Source organism: Pundamilia nyererei, unplaced genomic scaffold, assembly GCF_000239375.1.
Source record: "Pundamilia nyererei isolate P.nyererei 1_Seehausen unplaced genomic scaffold, PunNye1.0 scaffold00038, whole genome shotgun sequence".
NCBI lineage: Eukaryota > Metazoa > Chordata > Actinopteri > Cichliformes > Cichlidae > Pundamilia > Pundamilia nyererei.
The window spans coordinates 2,435,148-2,457,542 of record NW_005187439.1 but is presented as its reverse complement, the minus strand read 5'-3'; the positions used below and the strand labels follow the sequence as shown (position 1 = coordinate 2,457,542).

The following is a 22,395-nucleotide window of genomic DNA, read 5'->3' as shown; positions in this document are numbered from 1 at the left end:
TGTGTTTGAAAGCCACCGTGGCATTTTCTGACCACACACTGAGTTTGTTTCCTCAATTTGGCTCTTATCAAATTTACATGGGGATAAAACTAAACTGAGACTGAAGTCAAACTGAAATAATAATGCTTCTCTTTACTCTGTGTTGCCTCTGAAGATTAAAACCCAGAAACATAATCAGGTTTGTCTGCAACAATCCAGCATCACTCAGCATGAAACTAAAGGTGACTGTCTTAAAAACAAGAACTTCCCAGGAGTTCTGTTATCCTCGCTTATTGTGGATGCAAAGACCTGATGCAGCCATTCGTAAGACAACGTATTTATGGTTATTCCTGACATACAAAGTGTGCAACAGACACATTACATAGTTATCTATGATGTGCATTAATGAAGAAAAGGACAGAACTTCTTCTGAATTTTCATTTTCATTGATTTCCAGCTGTGATATTTCATTTTCCAACATTTTCACATCGGACAGTTTAACAAACCCATAATATTATCGCATAAATTGTGATATTAAATAAAACAAGGAGTCAAACAGAAAAACAAACAAACAAAAAAATGGTTTTAAATCCTGATTTGTATCAGCTTCCAGTTAACTGGTAGCTGATACAAATCAGGCGCAAGAAAATGAGAGAAAGAGCGCTGAATTAGAAAAATGATCCTACCAGCTTCAAGAAAAAGAAGGTGAAAGGAGAAAGAATGGGCTCTCCAAGACAAAAAGAATCAGGAGCTCCAAGAAAAGCTTGATGAAGCTCTGGAAAAAAATTAAAGAAATCCACCAAGACAAGAAACAACAGCCCATAGAGCAGAGAGACATGCAGAGCAAACTCCAAGGCATGGAGGAAAAATGCAAAGCGCTGCAGGTAAAGCGTAAGAAAACTCTGCACAAAAATCAACAGTTGCTTCAAGACAAGAAGCAAATGGAAATGAAACAGAAACAAAAGGACTCCAAGCTTGAAGAGATGGAGGAAAAACACAGATTGCTCCAAATAAAGCTCGATAAAACAGTGCACAGAAATAAAGAGTTGCTTCAAGAAAAAGACCAACAGAAAATACAACAGGAAGAAGAAAAACTTATTCTCCAGAAGAAAAACACTCCAAGAATTGTATAATGAAATGAAGTACAAAACAACTGTACTGGAAGGAGAAAAGAAAAAACTGCTCAGAGATGCAGCATCGCATCAATGAAATGCTGAGAAACAACACAGAACTTGAGAAACTTTCCAACAATTTGAAGTACAAAAACACTGAAATCCAGGCGCAAAAACAACAACAGAAAACACACGAAGACCTGCAGCGTAGACTTCAAGAAATCCAGAAGAGAAACCAGCATTTAGAAGACATGCACAAGAAAGCAGAACAGAGAAATACAGATATGCACAAAGCAAAGCGAATGGAGAAGGCAACAGTTAAAGAACTGAAAGACAAGCTTGAAGGAAAACAAGAAGAATTAGAAAACATGGTGAAACGATGCAACAAACTTGAGAAAGAAAACGCAGAAACAGTCGATGAGCTGAAAACCCTCAACGAGCAGAAAACACTGCTCGTGCAACAGTGTCTGAAAAAGAAGGGAAAACGCCTCCACTGGTTCTGGAGGAGGGACACTGCTGCTCCTCACCTGATGTAACCTCGTTCTCTTCCACCTCTATTCCATCTTAATTTTCACCACTCCTCTCCCCTCCCTTCTTCATCCTTTTTTCACCCTCACCCCCCCGACCAGTCCCGGCAGTTGACTGCCCCCTCCTGAGCCTGGTTCTGCCATAAGTTTCTCCTTTAGCTTTCTTTCATTTTAAAAGGAGTTTTTCCTGTCCACTGTCGCCTGGTGCTTGCTCAGAGGGGATTGTTGGGGGTTTCTCTCCTCTCTCTTTTGCCTTCTTTTTCCCCTCTCTTATCCCTCTCTTTTTGCCCCGTCTACACTCCCTTTACCCTCTTCTTTTCACCCCCCCACCACCTCCTTTTCCATTCCCTCCATCATCTGGGGGGAGATTGGGGGGGGAACGATAAACACAATTGGCCACATTTTACATGTGTTTGAAAAATGTCTTTATTCAACAATAATTCATCTTTAGTATAAAAACAAGAAATGGGCAATAGCTGCATGTGTGTTTGTGTGTGTGTGCATAATATACATAACTTGTATCCCAGAAGGAATTAACACTAGATGGGTAGAGACAAGTTTCAAAGACTAGAAATGAAAGCATGTGAGTCCTAAAATCTAAGCTCGTTTCACCGATAGGTGATGTTACATTTTAAATCAGGCACTTCATTACAGACTGTCATTGTACGGAGGTACATTACATAACATGAAAATGGATTTCTCGTGCCGCAGGTGACCTCGCTGCGAAGGTATTAACTTGTTGAATAATTTAGTTATTTCTCACCACAGAGCGGAGGGAATTTCACAAAGTTAAAAAAAAAAATTACAACTTGTAAAAACTCATTCAACATGCCAACAACGCATCGAGGAAATAAAGACATCTCAGCATCAGCTCTCTTCATGTCATCTATTGACAGCAAAATGAGCGCAATTCTGTGGTCTTCCTGGCTTTTGGCATCTACTCCTCAGCTGAAGGTTTATACATCATTATAATCAGGACAGGCAGGCTGGGAGACAGATCCAATATTCTCAGTCAGTGATGAAAACCAAGCTTTTTTTTTTAGCTCCATCATATTTGAGCAAATTACATTTTCCATTTGTCCTGACAGGGAATAGCAGAAAATGCCACATTTTGTTTAAACATAGCCTGATTGCTATGCAGGTTAACATCTGAGCTGATACCGTGGTACAAAACACAGCAAAAATCATTCCTATTTTCACACGTGAAGTCAAAACTTTCTGGGAAGTTGAGTATATTGGATGTTTAATGGTTTAATGGTTTAATGGTTTAATGTTTAATGGTTCTAGAGACTGTCTGATGTTAGTTTAAGTCTGAATCCGATCAGCTTATCTGTCTAGTTGTGGTCTGCACAGATGTCCGGTTTTTAGAAATAATTCAAGGGCAATAGTGTGACATTTTGTATTTATTTCCTTTTCTTTGTCCTTCTTTAAGAAATTTGTATTGAAATAAAAACAAGAGCAAGGGCTTTTATTTTGTCCTGCTGAAACCCACGTTACTGTACTTGACATAATTATTTTTTATTTATACAGATATGCAGATATACTACATGTGTACAATTCATCTCATTGTTTAAATGTTTAATAATAAAGTACATGAATATTATATATCATAGTAAAGTATATTTCCTATTAACTAGGCAGGTCATTCTCTTTCTCTTCACAATGCTGTCTTTAAATAAAAATATATAATTCCCTATATTCCTATCTATTCCAAACAATGGTAGTAAGTAACAAAGTTTTAAATTTGTCACTTTGACTCTTAATTTATTAACCATGAACAAGAGGTCAGAGGTCAAATGTAGCATGATTCCTTAAATCCTTCTATGATACTTTCTGTATGTGGACCAGAGACAGGCATTAACGCATAATCTCATTACTTTTTTAAGTAACGAGTAAAGTAAGGGATTACTATTGCAAAAAAGGTAATTAGATTACTGTTACTTTCCTGTAAGCAGGCTACATTACTGCGTTACTAAACCGTTGTGATTTTGTTTGTGGGAGTGTCTCATGAGCGTGGAACGTCCGCGGCAGCAACAGACGTGTGTAGATCAGCAACGGATAATATGGAGTGCGGGAGAGAGTACGACCATGCAGCGTTTAAAGCTTGGAAATACTGACATTACTTTGAGTTTGATTCTGTAAAAAGTGACAAAAACATTGAAAAAATCCATGACCGATTACGCAGAAAAAATTAAAAAAGGTCTATTGCTTTATTACGTATTCAGGTTGTGTATCATGTTTTTAAAAAAAGAAACAAAGTAACTAAGTAATAAAGCAATTACTTTTAAAAATAAGAAATCGGTAAAGCAACAGGATTACTTTCTTGGAGAAGTAATCAGTAATTAGTAACTAATTACTATTTTAAAAGATGTGTTGTGTCGTTTAATATAGTCATAGTTTCTAAGTTATTAAGGAAGCAGTTCACCCATCGGCTGTGGGAGGTGAATATTTCTACTCTAATGAGCAACATCAGGCAAAAGGAAGACACCATTACCTGACTAAAGTTAACCTGGCCGATGGATCTGACTGAAGTCTTTCCTTCTTTAATGTGGCAGAAAAAGGGCTACACACTCAACTTCAAGCTTTATCGGAATTTTAAACTTTAGGATCAAACAACATAAGCTGTATCTACTTCATCATTTATTAGGAAGCTTGAGCTACGCCTCAAACTAGTGTCTAAAACAAAGCTGCAAAAATCATTTGAGGAGGTGAGGCAGGTTACTGTCTTAAGCATTTTGCGAGACAAGTGCCTTTTGGCAAACACTCAGCTGGAGAGGTGTGTCATAACCTCAGTCATTTAATAAGCCCCTTGAAAACATTGGCTTTGAGAGCGGGAGCTGAAAGGGAGCATTCATCTCTTTGTGCTGTTACCTTGACATTCCTCGTATGCTGACAAGCTTCCCATAGGGGCAGTGGGCTAGCTGTGCGTGTTAGCATGGTGTGACAGACTGGCTGAATGGCTAGCAGTAATTATCCGGTGCTGCTCTGTGGCTCAGAGGTGATCTGATGCTTGAAGATCGGGGAGCAGTGTTAACATCCAGCTCGTTAACATGCTGCAAGCACTCGTGTGAGGAATCCGTTCAGCCGGGGCTGAAATCCTCAACAGCGCCGAAGCTAATAATCACCTCTCTGTGATCGGAGGATGCATCAGTTATTCCTTTTTTGTTTTCTCTTTATTGCATCACAAGATGAGAATTTTAGTTATGGCTGCAGTCATTTGAAGTTTGTTTGTGTCACAAGAAGCAGAAAGACAGAGTGCGTGAGTGTGTCTGTTTTGTAGAGGGCAGCTGGAATAGAACAGAAATAATGGATGGAGGAACTGGAGCAAGCTTCATTACAGCTCCGTCTGTGTGTGGAGTCAGTTATCATATACAGAAGGGAACGAGTCTCCATCTACAGAGTTTGTGATGAGATTTGGTTTTGGAAAGTTTTTGGTTCCATTTTCTTTTGTTATTGTAGTGAAGTCGGGTTTTTGTGATTAAGTTCTTAGCTCCCTGCTTTAGTTTTATTGTCGGTCCCCGGTGTTCCCCTGACTCTCTTGGTATTTGATGCATGAAGGTTTCCTCAGCTCAGCTCTCGTGCTGCCACACCCTGTTGTCACTAAAATACTTCTACTACCATCACACCGACAGGCACTTTAGAATCACCAATTGACAAGCATGTCTTTGGACAGGCTCAAACCGGAGAGGTGATCAATGCACCACAGCGCTGCACACCCCTGGAAACTTAGGGGAAAACGCCATTGGTTGGTGTTGGTTGCCAGGTGAAATCAGAGTCTGCTGCACCAAAAACATAAGTGTAATTGCTTTGGTAGCAATCAGAATGCCATAGTCACCTGCAGTTTGCATGCAGGATGCCAAGTACTCACCGAGCAGTTGAAAAAGTTTGGTTTGGTTTAGTGTTTGGCTGTCACCTTTGCTTTTGCACCCTCTGTGTCAGCCCCTTGTGCATATGTAATCACGCCTTTCCCTGTGCTTTGCCTCACAAACAGCATGCACACCTGACTTTCTGTACAGTATGGAATTAGCTTCTAAAAACACTGACATATAGGCCTGGTCTACCTGGACTGGCAGTATGCTCGAGGTGCCCCAGGCTCGTCTGTTTGGTGACACGGTAGATGAGCTCGCCCGGCTCGCTGTCCTGGTCGCTGGCTGACAGCTGCAGCGTGGTCAGCTTCTTCACTGAGTTTTCATCAAGCACCAGGCCTTTGTTTACCACTACAGATGGAGGGAGATGGTCCTCTGCAAGATAAAATAAATAAGGTCAGTATAAAAAGAAAAGGAGCAGAGAGAAGAAAAAAATTCCCCCGTCAAGCTAAGATTTATCAGTAAAACCCGGCTTTTGGCAGCGTTTGGGAAAACAATTCATCCAAAAGGAAATCAAAGTATTAAGAATCAGTTTCTTATCCTGGTAAAAGGGAGAAAGGATGGACTATAGCAGAGGAGGTGAAATAAGGTGAGATTTATATAGACCGAGAACGACAGTTTCATATCAGGAGGTGTGAAAAAGTGATATAGGTTTGAAAGATGTAAAAAAAGGATAGAAAAGAGTGAGAGAAGGGCAAAGAAGTCATCAGAGGGCAGTACGGCAGGAAGAGATATGGAAGGAGAGCTTCCCTGTAGTCACATCTGAGAGGGTGCAATAAACAGAAAAGTGAAAAGGTGAGAAAATAATAGGCTAAAAAGAGAGCTGCAAAAGATATGAGAGAGTCGGGATGCTGCTCAACCATGAGGGAAAGGCAATCCTTCAATATCCAGTAGCTTCTCATGTGGACACTGGATTCAAACTGCTGAACCAGTGCAATAGTTGGTTTTATCCCCAGAAGGAAGCGAGAGGAAGCTTTTTAGATGGAAACGGTGACAATAAAAATGTGCGCAGCTGAGTTTTCAAGGTTTATCATGGCTCAGAAAGGGTCTTTGGCAGTTGACTACCCACAACTGCAAAATAAGTCTGCGTAGCTCAAAATAAAAATGCATCTTTTTTTTCTTTTCTCACAATCTCAAAAAGAATAGTGTCATTTATATATGACTAAAAATTGCCAAAAATAATTGCATTACAGTGATGATAAGAAGAAAATCGCTGTAGCGAATGAAATTGACAAATTTCTGAGAATGTCGATTAAAAACCCAAAACGAGCTCATTTAACATGCGAAAGCTAACAAGCTGTAAAAGTGGGTTATAAATAACATGACTGCACACAATTCGTATTCAGGACGTATGCAGGATGCAGCATCACATCAGTAACCACGCCTGAGACGGAGGGATAAATCTGCAGTAATTGCCTTCTCGTCTCCACCAAATGAAAGAACACTTCAGTCCCTGCTTTGCAGAGGGTGGAGGAAACCCTACCGAGCACACTGATGAAGAAGGACTGGTCGATCAGTTTGTTGCCCTCCGGATCGAGCAGGTTGAACTTGAACGACAGGCTTCCTCCTTTCTCCCCCTTCTCGTGGCTGTACTGCAGCAGGCCTGAAGGACAGAGACAAGCACTCGGTGTCAAAGCTTCTGACTTCATGCAAAAGTGTAACTGCTGGGAATAATTAAACTCCAATGAATCACACGACCTTAGAGCTAAATTACTGTGAGCGAAACTAGAAAGCACTGAGAGCTTTGAATGCGTCTTCTACGCTTTTATTTTGTCTTATCACTAAGTTTTTGAATGTAATTCAAACAATGAGTGAACTGAATTTAGCAGAAATGTGGTTTAAAATTACATTTTGATAAATGTACACTGCAAACCACCTGTGACCTTTTCTGCATTTTGTATTCTTGCCCATGTCTGGGTGAAAGCAGCAATAAAACTGGAGCAATTTTTACTCTGCCATCAAGCTGTGCAAGTTAAGAGTTCATCAATAAATACCTCTTGCTCCTCAACCCACCCCTCTGCCATTATCTTACCTCCAACAACAAAACTAAGAAGTAAGATAATAAACTGCATACACAGTTAGCTGTAGCCACTGTGACATCACCAAGTTAAAATGACCTGTTATAGCAGCTGATGGGGCATTTAACCTCTAAGGTGGTCCCGAGACGCCACGTCAGGACATGTTTGTGACTTAAGGACGCATGCGTTGAGGTATCAGTCGAGGTTAAATTGCTCTGAACAGGATCTCAGGACTGTATTACACATGACCTTTGTTCAGTGATGGTCATTCACAGTGGACATAGCTTCCTTTAATGCTCTCTCAAACCACTTCCTTTCTCTGTCTTAAATGTGAACCTCCATATCCTCAAAAGTCTCTTGTCTTGTCCTTTCCATGCACATGCACATCTGGGGCTTGTATTGAAGAGCTGAAACTTCAGGCTCTCCTGTATTTGCTCTGCACGTGCGGAGTGGTTGTTTGCTCTCTCCTGTGTATTAAATCCAAGCACTCTTCACTGCACTGCACACCATACCAACATTTATCAGTCCAGCTGCATTCGACTCAAAAGCTTTAGTCTACCATGACCCGGACGCCTGAGCTGAAAGTGTGAAAGCATATCCATATCCCGTTTTATAATCTATTAAAGGGCCCATAATTTATAATGTTGTATTCATTCAATCTTTAAACTACAGGTCAAGACCACCTTTGTCACAAAGGAGATGAGCATTTGGTTAGATGCTTAAAATATGGGCTATAACAGTGGCTTTGATACTTTTACTTTATGTTCTACAACATAAAACATTTTAAGTAATTTGCTAACAAATTGCTAAATTACAGAACTTGTTGTAACAGGCAACATCATCGCAGCAAATGCAGGAGTTTTACTTCATCTGTAGCCTGACGTGTTTCTTTTGCTGATACGATATCCTTATATGTTGCTAACTTCCACGTTGGCCTGCAAAAGACATCATGTCACTTTATCTGCTGGTTCCTGCTGGTCACTGGGAAAAACGCAGGATTAAAGCAGTCGTTCCAAACCTAGAGGTGACATCCATCTTTTATATACAGTCTAAGATAAAGCAAAGACCGAAAACTGTGGGACATCTGTGCAAAGTTACAACAATAAAAACTAAAGCTGGCACCTTTGTTGACGTCCTCCTGAGTGAAGCTCTGAATGGGACCTCTCACAGAAACTCTCTCCGCTCGGCTGCTCCTGTTGAGCTGCAGCTTGCCGACTGGGGGGTCTTTGGTCAAGATGTACCGGAGCTTCAGGTGATCTGAGTCGATGTCAGTACCTTTCAGATTCTGCTCTGTGATCTTAGATGATGACCCTGAAAAAGTACAGAAATGTCAGTGATCAGATTTTACTTTACATTTATTTGATGACTTTATTTATTTGATTGGATTCTTTTTTTTTCCGACTGAAAATACAAGAGCTGCTTAAAGTCACTTGCAGAGACTGAGAAATACTCTTGAAACAAAAACCTTAACAAGCCTTAATTTGTCTTTTAATAACCCATAAAAAACCCCCAAATATTTCCCCACACACGAAAAGCGGGACATAACAAATAAAATAGGAAGAAAAAAGTGGAAAATATTAAAAATGGGGCATTACAGCGTATCATAATACATTCATGTGAATAATTACTAATCAGCTGAGGTTTTTTTTTAATAAAAACAACACTATTTTAACGTAGTTTCTCACTCTAAGCAGGGGAACTATGAACAAACTGATTTAGGAGGAAGAAGAGAAAAACAAGAGGCTATAAGCATGAAAAGAAAAACTACTGAGTTTATTTATGATTGTAAAAGTATTCTGACTGGTGTCCCCGGGCGTCTGGTTTAACCTGAGATGAGTCAACATCTCATTAAACACAGACATATCGTTTATTACTGCATTTCTTGACTCTCACCTGCTGGAAGCTGCAGTCCTCTGTTGACGGTCATTCGAGGTCCCTCGCTCCTCGTGACGTCCATCGTGAACTCCAGGCGGCCCGTGTGGGTGTGAATGCCATCGGTGAGGGTGAAGGCCATCTCGTCTGCTCCCCCGCTGACAGTTTCAGGCGTGTAAACCAGCAGCTGATCCACCACATCCTGATAGGTGAATGTGGAGCCCTGTGTTAGGACGCGACCGTTCTCCAGTGGCTGGGAGTAGAACTGCCGCCTGCGGAGCTTGCCTAGGGGAATAAAAAGTAAACCAAGCTCAGATTGTGAAGTGGGTGTAAGTGGGGGAGTGGTAACTGAATAAGTACATCTTTTTAATTGCTCTGATTATCTAAGTCAAATGGAGGATGTTTGAGTTTTTCATGCAGCACATGAAAGACAAGAAAGCTCTTTGTAGAACCTAATGAGACCTTTTAGATTCCTCTAAATTACCCTGCTTCTTAAATCAAAGCCCAGGTTTAAATAGGATTTAAGTCCAAATCCTGCAGCGTGAAGAGGGGACACACAGACGTACACCCTCATTTATTCCCTCCCACACATTCCCTCTTCTTCTTCTTTTTTTTAAACGTCTGCAGTGAAACGTTTCCGCACTGTTTAAAAGCAGAAGATGAACAAATCAAACACTTCCACCAATCCTCTATGGAGGATTTAAAAAGCCAAAAATCATTAATTAAATCAAATACAACCCCAATTTCCAAAAAATGTTGGAATGCTGTGTAAAAAATGAAAAAATGATTTGCAAATTAAACATATGAAAATATTTTCCTCTCCAAATATTTTCAGAGCTTGCAGTCAATTTATTATCTATTGCCCTGCAGTATTTATTTTCACTGGATTTTCTATATTTTGCCTTTTTTTAAATGAATCTTTTATTTTGTCAGTGCAAATCCATCGTTGGGGTATCCCCATGTTATTTGCATAAAGATTAATTCATAGAGTTTGAGACTGTTTGGCACTAATTACCTGAAAATTATGTGCATTTAGAAATATCTCTTGGCCTTAGACTGCTTCGACAGCACGAGGTCTACAAGTGCGTGCACATTTGCTGGGGTGTTGCTGCAACCTGGCGTCTTTATTAGGCTTGAAGGGGTCTCTCATACTTCCTCTAAGATAAATAGATCGTTGTAGGGGTGTGTGTGTGTGTGTGTGTGTGTGTGGACAGTGGAGAGGTGGCCAGTTAAAAAGACGAGCTGACTGGGAGTCATCGACACGTCTGAAATCACTCATCTACCGCTCTGTCCCATCAACCGTTCACGCCGGTGGTTTTATGGCGGAGGCACGCTTGGTTTCACCAGCTGCTTTATGGTGCTTTAACTGAGTGGGGGGGGGGGGAGATGTCCCAGACCAGGTGTCTGTTGGGGTGGGTGAGGAGTATGGGAGGGGTGATAGTTGAAGACAGCATCGAGTTAGTATCAAATGGACATCTAATCCATACGGCTAATATGCATGATCAAGACCAGGAATTCAGAAGTGTCAGTCGGAGATTGCCTTTGCATTAACAAAGCTCCTTAAATCCTTAAATACAGAACAGTCAGTTAGAGAGAATACCTTTAAGTTTTGGGTCATTATGGCGTTAAAATAAAAATCGTAACATGTAAAGAACAAATGAGATCCTGTGAAACAGGGTTTATATTCCGCCGTCTTTCACGACTTTGTAAACTTTGCTAAAATTGGGTTAAAAGACATTTTTGCTGTGACTAAGTGCTGTATACTTATCTTAAAAAAATGTGTTTTTCGTGAAGCAATTTCTTTTGGTCTACCAGACTGTGGCAGGCGGAGAGAAAATTCAATTTGGGACGGTGAGAGGGCGTCAGAAAAACAAAGTGTTTGGAGGTCAGTTGATTTGAGTTTGTGTCGCTGTGTCATGTGAGGAATGGCTGCAGTCAGAATGCAGCGCTGCAGCGGGCGGCCGCTGTGTTTGTCTTGTTTTAAACTGTTTGGGTGTCGGAAATAAGAGTAATGTGTTTATGACTCTGTGTGTGTCTGTTCATTTCTATCACGTCCAGAACTATTTACTATCAACATGCCAGGTACCTCTTAACATAACTCTCTCTTGAGCTCTGTGTTAGGTTTTGTGTGTGTGCAGATCTAAAGTATGTGAGATATTTTAATATACTGACTGCACATCACTGCATATTTTTTCCAGTGTTTACCTGCTGGGTTGCTGCTGTGTTAACATATAATTCTGTTTTTGAAGCGTCTCTGTTGCTTTCATATTTGAAAAACATACATGATGCCATATGAACTGGTGAATAAGCAAATGGACTTTAAGAGGAAGAATAACTAAAAGTATCTCAAAAGCATCTGTTTGTTTATCTAAGTAACAGTAAAATTGCATAATTTCCTCAGGGATTAATAAAGTATTCTGATTCTGAAATCAAAGGGACTGTTCTAATTGCACTTTTCTGGGTTCATAATCCCACCAATTTTGATAAAATCCCCAACATCACTGGCTGAAATGCAGCTCTGAACCATTAAAGAGCTGGACAGATGTAGACAGTCACTGTTGTACCTCTCGCCTCCTCCGTACGTCCCGAAGATGAATTGAACCAATTTCTAAGGATACAATTTAAAATTGGTTCTTTGCTAAATTCTCTGTTATGTGTAGACAGTCCTCTGAAAACAGCCAGGTAATAGGACTGTACTGAAAATGAGTGAAGAAACAGCCAATGGCAAAAAAAAAACAAAACTTTGAAAAACCACTAGGAAGCCCAGAGAAGTACCGTTCAAGTCCACTTAAAAATACAAGAAAATCTTGCTCCTTGGAAGCAAAACATAAAGAAATGAAGGGTGAGTCAAGAGCACTCTATAATAGAGAGCAAAAAGCAATAAAAATGTCAAGTTTATATAGATGAACTCAGTTTTACCAAAAAACTTGCTAAAGCTATAAATCACTTCAGCTGTTAGCTACGTTAGCAGCTAGCTACATGTGAGTAATCAAATCAAGCTTTTAGCTGAAAATAATGGATAAATAATTGCAATAAAGCTAGCTAAGGCTATGAAGAAGATTGTGTACATTTTCTAAATCGAGACCTATCAGTTAAATTGCCTAATAATTAAAACAATAAAATTTAAGTTTATTAACTAGCAGTATGAATTAGCAAAGGAAAACTGTTAGCTAACTGCTAGACAAATGCACTAAGTTATTAACAGATAGTAAACTGAGCAGCAGCTAAAAGTAGTTTATAATAACAGGTTATTACTTATAGACAGAAAGAAATAGTTTTTAGTAAGCTGAAAGTAATCTGCTGCTTTAAAATGAATTCTGATAGACAGACTTAACAATGAAAGGTGCAGTTGAAGAACAGCCTTTACAGGCCAATGCAGTCTGTGCTCACCATAGCTGGGAATTCTGATAATAGTGAAGAGGATCTCGTTCTCTGGTGTGTCCTGATCGTGGACGCTGAGAGACGAGTTGGTGATGACAACTCCAGAGTTTTCCTCTATATGGATGCTGCTGACGGACACCACCGGCTCTTTGTCCTCTTTACTCTGCTGAAAGACAATAAAATAAAGACATCTTTTAATATTTGTGGAATAACTACACTGTTCCTCACCAACAGAACACCAGCTTCACAAAGCAGATCTCAAACAATTTCTGTTAAATTATTTTAAGTAATGGCAGATTACTCCTGTTCCTGCTGATTTTATTTTTATTTGTGATGTGGTCCAATTTTTGGTTTCTGTCCTGATGCTTTGACATCTTCCAAGGTCTACTCAAACATTTTGCTTGTATTCGCTCAAAAATTTAGACACAGGCGACCAGGAATAACCAGCATATTTCACCAGAGATGTATAATCTTTTCAGGTCCCTTGTTGGGGACATGTTTTCCTTCAGTCAGCCAAGTGGTGTGTCTGCAGACTTTCCCTTAACTGCAGATTCGTTGGCATATTCAGATTTTTGTCTTATAAATGCAGATTACAATGTGGTTCTGTTTGGTTTGTTTCACACAGCCACAATGTTCATGTGTTAAATATAACGGTTTTGTGACATATCTGTGGTTTGTTATTGCCAACAAAGTAATAAAGCAGAAGCAGTCCTCCTGGTGTGGGGATTTCATATTTTTTGCCAGGGGTTGTATACTACCACCTCTACATTAATACACACCGTGAAAGATTTATTATATACAGGTCACGTGTTCAAATACACACACTCAACAAACTTAACAGCTCACTGACAACCCCATCAATCCAACTCAAGACCTAAAACAGGCTTAAGTGATGGATTTGGAATCTCAGTTTGTTTATGTGTTTATGAAGGAGAAAAAAACAGGGACAGCCTGAGGCCATAGCAGTTTTTCCTTGGAGGAAGCCTTGTGCTGCTCAAGGACAGCAGTAAAAAAGAAAAACAAAAGCTGAGTAAGACCTCTTTTTTTTTTTGAATTACTAATAGAGCGTGGAGCTGTTAAGACCTCGTTTCATCTCTTTTCATCAGCACAGACACCACTTAATCAGCTCAAACTTTTATGGGTGTGCACCAGCTTCAAATTTTAAAAAGTGTTTTTGGTCTTTTTCAAGCTTTTATCGTCTTCTTTTGAAGAAACGAAAGCATCAACAGGGGCGACTTATCTAACTGAAACTAATTAAACTTGGTGATTTGGACTGATGGGGGTACAGGGTGAAGTGCAACAGTTTCCAAAATGAAGCATTACAGGCATAAGACTGAAAAATGTGTTACTTATAAAACAATGGTTTGAAACTGACAGACAGGACGTGAACTTTACCTCAGACCTAGAATATTATGCAGTCCTGTGAAAAACTAAGTACATACCACGATTCAATATCTTTTAAAGGCGTGCTTGAAATTATTGACATGTTAGACGAGTCATTTTAAGCCAAACTTTAGCTGTCAGCAGTCAGATGACCTGACATTTGGCTCTAAAATACTTTGGTATACAAATGTATTCACGGCTGACTCAATGTCCAGGGTCCTCTGGGTCCAAAACGAGCCCAAGTTATCGTCCCTCCACCACTGAGCTGACAGTTGGTAAGAGGTCTTTGTGCTCATACGCTGTGATGGTTTTCACTCGTGGTGCAGTGCATCATGGTCAAACATCTCCGCTCTGGTCTCCCCTGATCAAAGGATTTTGTGGTTCGTCCAGATGCAACTTTGCAAACCTGAACCGTGATGCCAGGATGGTCTCTTTAGAGAGAAAATGCTTTTTCCTGGTAACATTTCTAGTAAGCCATTCTTGTTCAGTCTTTCTGAGAGTGTAAACTTTAACACTGTCATAAACTTAAACATTTAACATACTAACTGTGTAGAGTAAGATTGAGCTCTCAGTTTTTTGTAATTTCTGAGCATATGGGTGAATTTGTTGGAATATCCACTCCTGACAATTGTTTACTTGTGAAACGTTTGGGAATGGCCTTAAAACTCTTCCTAGATTCATAAGCTGATGTCTTTCCTCCTAAACACACCTACAGACCAGCAAACTGCCAAAATATCCGCCATTATAGAGGCGCTCACACTTGCTGATGATCAATTAACCGAGTGCATTTGATTACCAGCACTTGACTATGACTAACCCTGTTAATTCCCATGGACGCAATAAGGATATAGTTAGTTTTTTATTTATTTAAGCAGCAACGTCTGTGGTTAGAAATGAATTTTGCTGAGAAAGAAAACCATTTCTGTGCTAACCTAGCTAACTAATAACTGTCCTCCCTCTTCTTCATCACATTTGGCTAAAAATAACAAACAAAATAGTAATGCCTTGAGACAAAATGGGGCTTCTCAAACCAAGGCGTTGTGTCATTGTGGTTACTTCTGCCATAGAAATGAAGGAAAGTGCAACGGTATATTTAACACAAACACCTTCAAAAATTAAGAGAGTTGAAACAAAATCTTCAAAGAAAAACAAACTTCCTTTATTTTGAAATACATTCTTAATTATACATTAATCAATGTCACTTATAATGATAGTACTACAAGATTTAGTAGTGGTAGCTTTTTAGTTTTTCCTTACCTGGATGTCAATTTCCACACTGAAAGCTTCCGTCTGACTGAGCCCGTCGCTGATGTAGACGCTGAAGATGTCCTGCTTGGTTTGAGGGTTAAGCTGGTTCTCCTGGACGTAAGAGATATGGCCAGATGTAAGGTCCTCCACAGAGAAAGGCACGTCAGGGGTGACGACATGTGAGCCGCCAACAGAGCTTCCTGATTGACGAGAGAACAGAGGAAGAGATGCAATTTAGAAAACAAAGAGCACAGGAGAGCCACCTTTGTCCCCAAAGCCACTCTGCTTTGTAACTCCAGCAGATAAGACCATTTCCTGCACCAGAAACATAAATTTCCTTCGGGATTAATAAAGTATTCTCATTCTCTTTTTATACTACCGACACTTTATTCACTCTTAGTCACTTTAATTTTAAACTGTGTAATTTTAAACTGTATATACCGTATATTCTGTGTATTTATTATCTCACTCTTATTGCCTGTTCTTATTGTTCTTATCTTCAACGTTATGCTGCTCTGTTGTATGTTAATTGCCCCTTGGAGATAAATAAAGTCTTTCTGATTCTGATTCAAATTCAAAGTGCACAAAATCATTTTATTCATTAAAGCAATCTAATTTATTCTTAAATTCTTTCTTTTAGTGTAAAAATGATGATTTGTCGCGTCGTCCGGTTGTGGCTACACGCTGAAAAAAGCCATTTCTACACTGGAACATTTATTATACTGCAACAAAGAACTCATAAACCTCTCAGGTGACCAGTTAGCAGGCCATCACTTATATCCTCTGACAGCTCCAATGACAGCAATATTTGTCTTCTCCGTCCCATCAGGCTTTTCATTTGACTTCAGCCGGAACTGTCTGGTAGTTTAGATGCATGGACGGTCTTTACAATTCTCCAGAAAAGCACACTTTGGCTGTGATGACACGACCTGGCTGTCCTCAGGTTGAAGGAGAGTCGCCTTGAATACTTAACATCAACCTTGAAATCTCTGAAGTTTGAGAGAAAGTATGAGTGTCTTTCTTGCAGAAGACGGATGACTCCGCACTGAGCTGAGTCAGGGCTCTGGAGGGACTAGCTGGTGTGTGTGTACTTGTATTTACTTTAGTGTATGCGTGTAAATCAGGCCCAACAGTAAATCGCATCACATCGCCTCATCTGCCTGTTTTACGGTGAGCATCGGGAGCCTCTTATCTGAGCGGGAACCCTCACAGAAGTGTAATCAAAACAGGAAATCACCTGAAGCCACCGGGGAATTACAATTTTTCCAGAATCATTTTTTTTGGTTGTTCTGTTCTCACACGTGGCGTCTGCTGATCTCAGATTCACAGCACCACTCCTGCAATCACGCCACTGACATCTCTGTGCATCGCTGACTGAACAAGGCTCTGAAAAGGAATGTGGGTCGAAAACAGATCCAGTTGTTCAGGAATGTGATGCAGAGAGTTATCAGGCTGGAATATTAATCCCAGAATTGTTTTTTATTAAATTTCATTAATTTTATTTTAGGATTAATTATAGTTACAGATGATTCTACACTAATGGGATCTGAATTACTATATTCCATCCCTACTTCTCTCTTAATGCTGGACTCATAAAAGCACGATTATGAACCATCCTAGATGAGGTGGGGCATTTACTCTTGTTCAATGATGAAAATAAGAAAATGGGTCATGCACACGGCAGTTTATGGTTCCTATCTCGTTTACAGGTATCCGGTTGTACTACACAGCAGATTGTAGTATTACACAGATAAAATGGCCCAATGGGCACCAACACCACAGATAGTTCAGGTCTAGTTCGACTCAGAGCGGCTGCCAGTGCCAGCGCACCTGTAAGTCTAAGCAGGTGTGCCCTACCTTGGACCTTACCGATATCTGAATGCGTGAGATATGTATTTTGTAAATATGATAATAAATGCGATTTCACTGTGTAATTGTGTAACTTTATTAGCAGCGTCCTCCTGAAATGCGCCGACAACATTAAGAGTAACATCCTCCTCTCTGCCCTTAATTCTCTCTGGTTGTTATGGTAACTATGGTGGTAAATATTTCTTTCAAAATAAGACACAGGAGACGATAAAAACATTGAAAACCACAAATTTCACACCCGAGCCTCAACTCTCTCGGCCCGGTACCGGTCTGTGGCCCGGGGGTTGGGGACCGCTGATCTAAGGAGTTTAAATAATCATGGGAGTGAGTAATCAGAATAATCCATCCGTTTTCTGCTACTTATCTGAGTCTTACACAGGGGGAGCAACTGGGGCTGGAACACGGAGACATTCCCAAACCAGCTGTACTATAATTTTAGACAGAAAAGGCCAACAATCAGACAATCTGCTACGAACAGCAACTGGTGATGGTGGGCAAAAAGAAAGGAAGAAACCACCAACAGAACCAGGAAGGGAGTCACTTTTGTCTCTTTTCCTCTCCTGACATCTACAGAGAAAGACTAACACAAGGAGACAAAGCGGCATGTAAACAGATGGGGAGTGACAAAGATGGGCTGGGAGTTGTTTACTTACTCTAGGACCTCAGGGGCCAAAATGAGATTGGCCGTATTCCTTCCATGTCAGCTTTATATTAAAGTAATTATTTAAATTCAAATTGGAAAATGTCTATACTGCATTGCAGTACGTGTGCCTTCCTCTGTGCTAATCACCAAACTATTATGTATTTTGTTAAGGGAAAAGCCATTTCCTGCATAAACACTGCCTATGTGTGAGATTTTTGTTTTTTCCATGTGCATGTTTTGAATTGCTGGATTCATGCAAATGCACAACATCAGCATGCAAGTCAGTGTCTTTTGTGCGATGGTGCATCTGCATATCAACATTAAAAAAACCTGTGCATGTTGGTTTTGTTGCCAGCACACTGACGGTGACACTGACTGGCCTCCCCTGTGCCCCGGTGACAGCAGAAATCCCATCACCCGGCACCGCTGGCTGATGCTGCTGAATACCAACGACTCCAGCTGCCATCAAGGACGGGCCGCCGGGACACGGAGAGAAAAGATTGGTGCCAGCTGGTTATCTACAGCTGCAGACACTATAAATATCTGACCCCACAAATTTATCCTTCATTATGTCTGCAGACAATGTATAATAGAGAAGGCCAATTATGGTAAATAAATAAAAGGTAAATGGCCTGTATTTGTATAGCGTCTTCTAGTCCCTAAGGACCCCAAAGCGCTTTACACATCCAGTCATCCACCCATTCACACACTGGTGATGGCAGCTACATTATAGCCACAGCCGCCCTGGGGCGCACTGACAGAGGCGAGGCTGCCGGACACTGGTGCCACCGGGCCCTCTGACCACCACCAGTAGGCAACGGGTGAAGTGTCTTGCAAGGACACAACGACTGAAACTGTCCAAGCCGGGGCTCGAACCGGCAACCTTCCGATTACAAGGCGAACTCCCAACTCTTGAGCCACGATCGCCCCAATTATCTTATTATTATTACAACTATGGCTGCACACCCATTAAAAATGAACAGTTTCTTTACATATGCAGATCAGTATGATGATTTTCTGCTCTTAACTGCTAAAATCCGACCAACAATATGATACGATTTACTGGTTTTAATGAGATTTTATTTTTACAAAGGTTTCTTCTTGGATTTGGAGTTTTCACTCACTGCCTTATTCTGTGTATCCCATGGAGTAAATTCATGTTTTCTAAATGCATTGCAGTATTCAGGTCATTTACTGCGGGTTTTGCATGCATTCAATATCCTGAATGATGCAGATCATGCAACTCCAGATGCTTTCATTGAGTCTGTCAAAGATAAACAGCAACCGTGTCACACAGCACATGAATGCAGCTCTCTAACCAAGGTTGATAGTCCATTCCATTCCCATCCGTTTATCCTTTTCAGGGTCACAGAGGGGCTGGAGACAATCCCAGCTGTCTTGGGACACCCTGGACTGTCGCAGGACTAACACATAGACAAAGACATGGGTAATTTAGAGTTTCCAATTAACCTATCCCCACTAACTCCATGTCTTTGGACTGTGGGAGGAAGCTGGAGTACCCGGGGAGAACCCACACAAACACGAGGAGAACATGCAAACTCCACAAAGAAAGACCCTGGTGGAATTGAATTCAGGACCTTCTTGCTGTGAGGCAACAGTGCTAACCACCGTGCTGCATGTGGGCATAATGAGCAGGGTTGATAGTGTCAGCTATAATTTAACTTTAATAATTTAAATATTAAAATATATCCCAAACCAATAGATCATCTTTTATTTAAAGGACCCAAATAGTGTGAGGATGTGCTTGTTAAGGCTTCAGAAACACAGAATATTCCCCTTCAACACTAAAGTTGTACCTTTTGAAACATGTTGGTTGAAGCAGTAAGACTGATTGCTCAGGAAATACATATTTCTGCCTAGTGACCAGATATTGCCAGGGGGTTGCCAATCTGTCTCTAAGCCTGGGTCACTGAGGCGTGTAGGTCAGATCATATAATAACTTTTAAATCACAAGGTAGTCCCACCCTGCTTTATCATGTTTTTTGGACACTAATCGGAACCATATTTTATAAAATAAACTGATACGCTCATCAGGAAAATGTTTACTGAGAGTTTTGATTAAAGCAGCCAACTTCCTTACATCCATAATTGCCTTTGCAACCAGAGAAGTCACCTTGGCCATCAGAAAGAGAAGAAAGCATAAGATTCACTTTTCCCTAAGCTACGCCCAGCTTTGATTACAACCTGTTCTTGCTAATGTGGGCTCATAATGTCACATCTGCATACAAGCATGATTTCTTCTGGCTGAAAAAAGAAGAAAGCCAAAAACAATATGGTAACAGCCAAAATACTAAAAATGAGGCTTCACAATCCAGTGGCTGACATCACCGCTCTGTCTATTTTTATATATAGACCAAAATTACAATTACAGCCAGATATACCATTTTCATTATTCATTCTCAATATGACTTTTCTTCCTACTGTGTTTATATCTATTTCATTTCATGTTGTTTCAGCTTCTGCACTTGCAATGTTACAGTTTCCCCAGAGGGAATCAGTTCCTCTTCAACTCTTGTCACCTTTTTCATTTTTCCAAGCGCTTCCTCTCGGGAGCAGAAGAAAGAGCAGCAGTAGTTGAGTGAGCCTCAACATTGTGAAACTTCAACAATTGCCCCATCTGTACCTGGCTATCTGGCGGCTCTAATCCACAGCACAATCAAGCCGAGACAGATGGCACTGGTACCGCGGGGAATTCACCCGGCATTGTGTGCACAGGAATGTGACGCAAATTGAAATGTGAAAATTATTCAGAGTAACAGTTGCAGTTTGTCACATCATGAGCCAAAGTCAATTCAGCTTCCTGCAACAGTGACCACACTCCAAAATATCTGCATACCGTCACACAGGCACTTCTCACCTCTCCTGGTGTTCTCAATAAAACCATATTTAGGAGGGCTGACAAGCCAAATCAGCAGGTCCTTCGGGGGCGTGTCCACATCTGACACTGTAATGTCATTGGTAGACAGCTGCACGCGACCGCCTTCCTCGACCTAGACATGGATAATAAGCAAAAATAAATTATTTAATTGGGAGATCCTAGTTTTCTCACTTGAGTCTAAAGTATAGTTACTACAATATAGTCTGTTTAATATTTTAACCATATTATATATTTAAAGCTCTGAGAAAACTCAGAATGGGCTCATAAAAAAAATCAGAATCTCAACTCCAGAAAAACAAATCCCCTTTCTGCATTTGAACATGATTAAAAACTTACAAAAACTGGGAATTCAAATCTTTACAAGACCCTTGAAGGATGAGTAGACAGTAGATGTTAAATTATTTAGTGCTCCGTGAGGCTTTTCCTCTTTTCTACCTTTATTGTATTCTTTTAATTTACCCAGAAACAAGACAAGCTGTGAACCCACAGAAGAGGTCCCACTTTGAGATGTATTGGCTGACCCAGAAAATTTCTCCCCACACAGCCATGAAATAAATAGATCCAAGAACGAGACATTTCTTGGGGCGAGATTTGACTTCGTATCCTTGATGAAGGGTGGAATTTGTGGAGGGACATCATATCCCAGGTACAGCCTGCAGATGCAAAGCTCTTTCTCTTATCATATTGTTATCTTGCAGTGAAAGACAGGAAGTGCACATTTCTTTAGTGTAACACAATGAGACTGACAAATGTCCACACACATACACAGGGGAGAATGTGTTAAATATAAAAGCATGCTGATGCCATATTCTGCTGCATTTGTATTAGCCCCTGGACTGTGACAGTGCATACCTTTACCCTTATCCATGAGCCTGTAGTTTGTGGACTTGAATGTCCAGTTAGCTCAGCAGGACAGAACAAAGCAAGCAGAAGTAGAGGAGTACGTATCTGTTATTCCCACTCACAGAGGACAATACTCAAACATCATGGCACGTAAATGCCATTTGCTACATGTTGATGAAGGAAATCCAGCAGACATCAACGCAACTTTCAATTTGGAGCTATTTTTTAAACAAAGACCCTCAAGCGATCTGATGGAGATCATGTGACAGGAGTCCCTCGCTTCTTTTGTCTCAAATATAAAACAGGTACATTAAATATGATTTGATGCTGTACTTAAGATGTTCTTCTGACTAAAGGTAAATATTGTTTCAGCTGGCCTGCTGTGTGCACCTCCGTTAAGTGTGTAAGATTCTTACTTGCACATTTGTATGCAGGACATAGCGTGTGCGTACCTTGATGCTGCTGCGGACAGTGACCAACGGCGGCTGTCTTGGTGCGGAGGTGATGGTGATGGTGCATATCTGGTTGTCAAGGCGATTGTTGTCTCCATCATAAACAACAAAGTGGAAGATATCAGTCACTGGCTGACTTCCCGTCTCTATTGAAGTGATGTACCTGCAGATGGAAAACCCGTTTTAATCACAGTTTCTGTTTTCTTCATTTATCCTTCCATTTTCTTATCCAGGTCTGGGTTGCACAGATGCACCAACTTCCTTCTCTCTAGCCTTTAGCTGAGAGACACATGGCCAGATTTA

The 22,395-nt window shown here is 40.5% G+C and overlaps 1 protein-coding gene across 1 annotated transcript in view; it reads right to left on the bottom strand.

The window, feature by feature from the left end:
• The window catches only part of fras1 (Fraser extracellular matrix complex subunit 1), a 164,668-nt gene that overhangs the window by 29,755 nt on the left and 112,518 nt on the right, over positions 1 to 22,395 (bottom strand). The window contains exons 29-36 of the mRNA XM_013910201.1: positions 22,093 to 22,255; positions 20,777 to 20,909; positions 15,396 to 15,586; positions 12,765 to 12,921; positions 9,396 to 9,659; positions 8,625 to 8,813; positions 6,968 to 7,087; positions 5,663 to 5,859 (exon numbers count right to left, since the gene is read on the bottom strand). Of these exons, the coding sequence (XP_013765655.1) occupies positions 5,663 to 5,859; positions 6,968 to 7,087; positions 8,625 to 8,813; positions 9,396 to 9,659; positions 12,765 to 12,921; positions 15,396 to 15,586; positions 20,777 to 20,909; positions 22,093 to 22,255 (1,414 nt within the window). The remainder of the gene's footprint in view (positions 1 to 5,662; positions 5,860 to 6,967; positions 7,088 to 8,624; positions 8,814 to 9,395; positions 9,660 to 12,764; positions 12,922 to 15,395; positions 15,587 to 20,776; positions 20,910 to 22,092; positions 22,256 to 22,395) is intronic.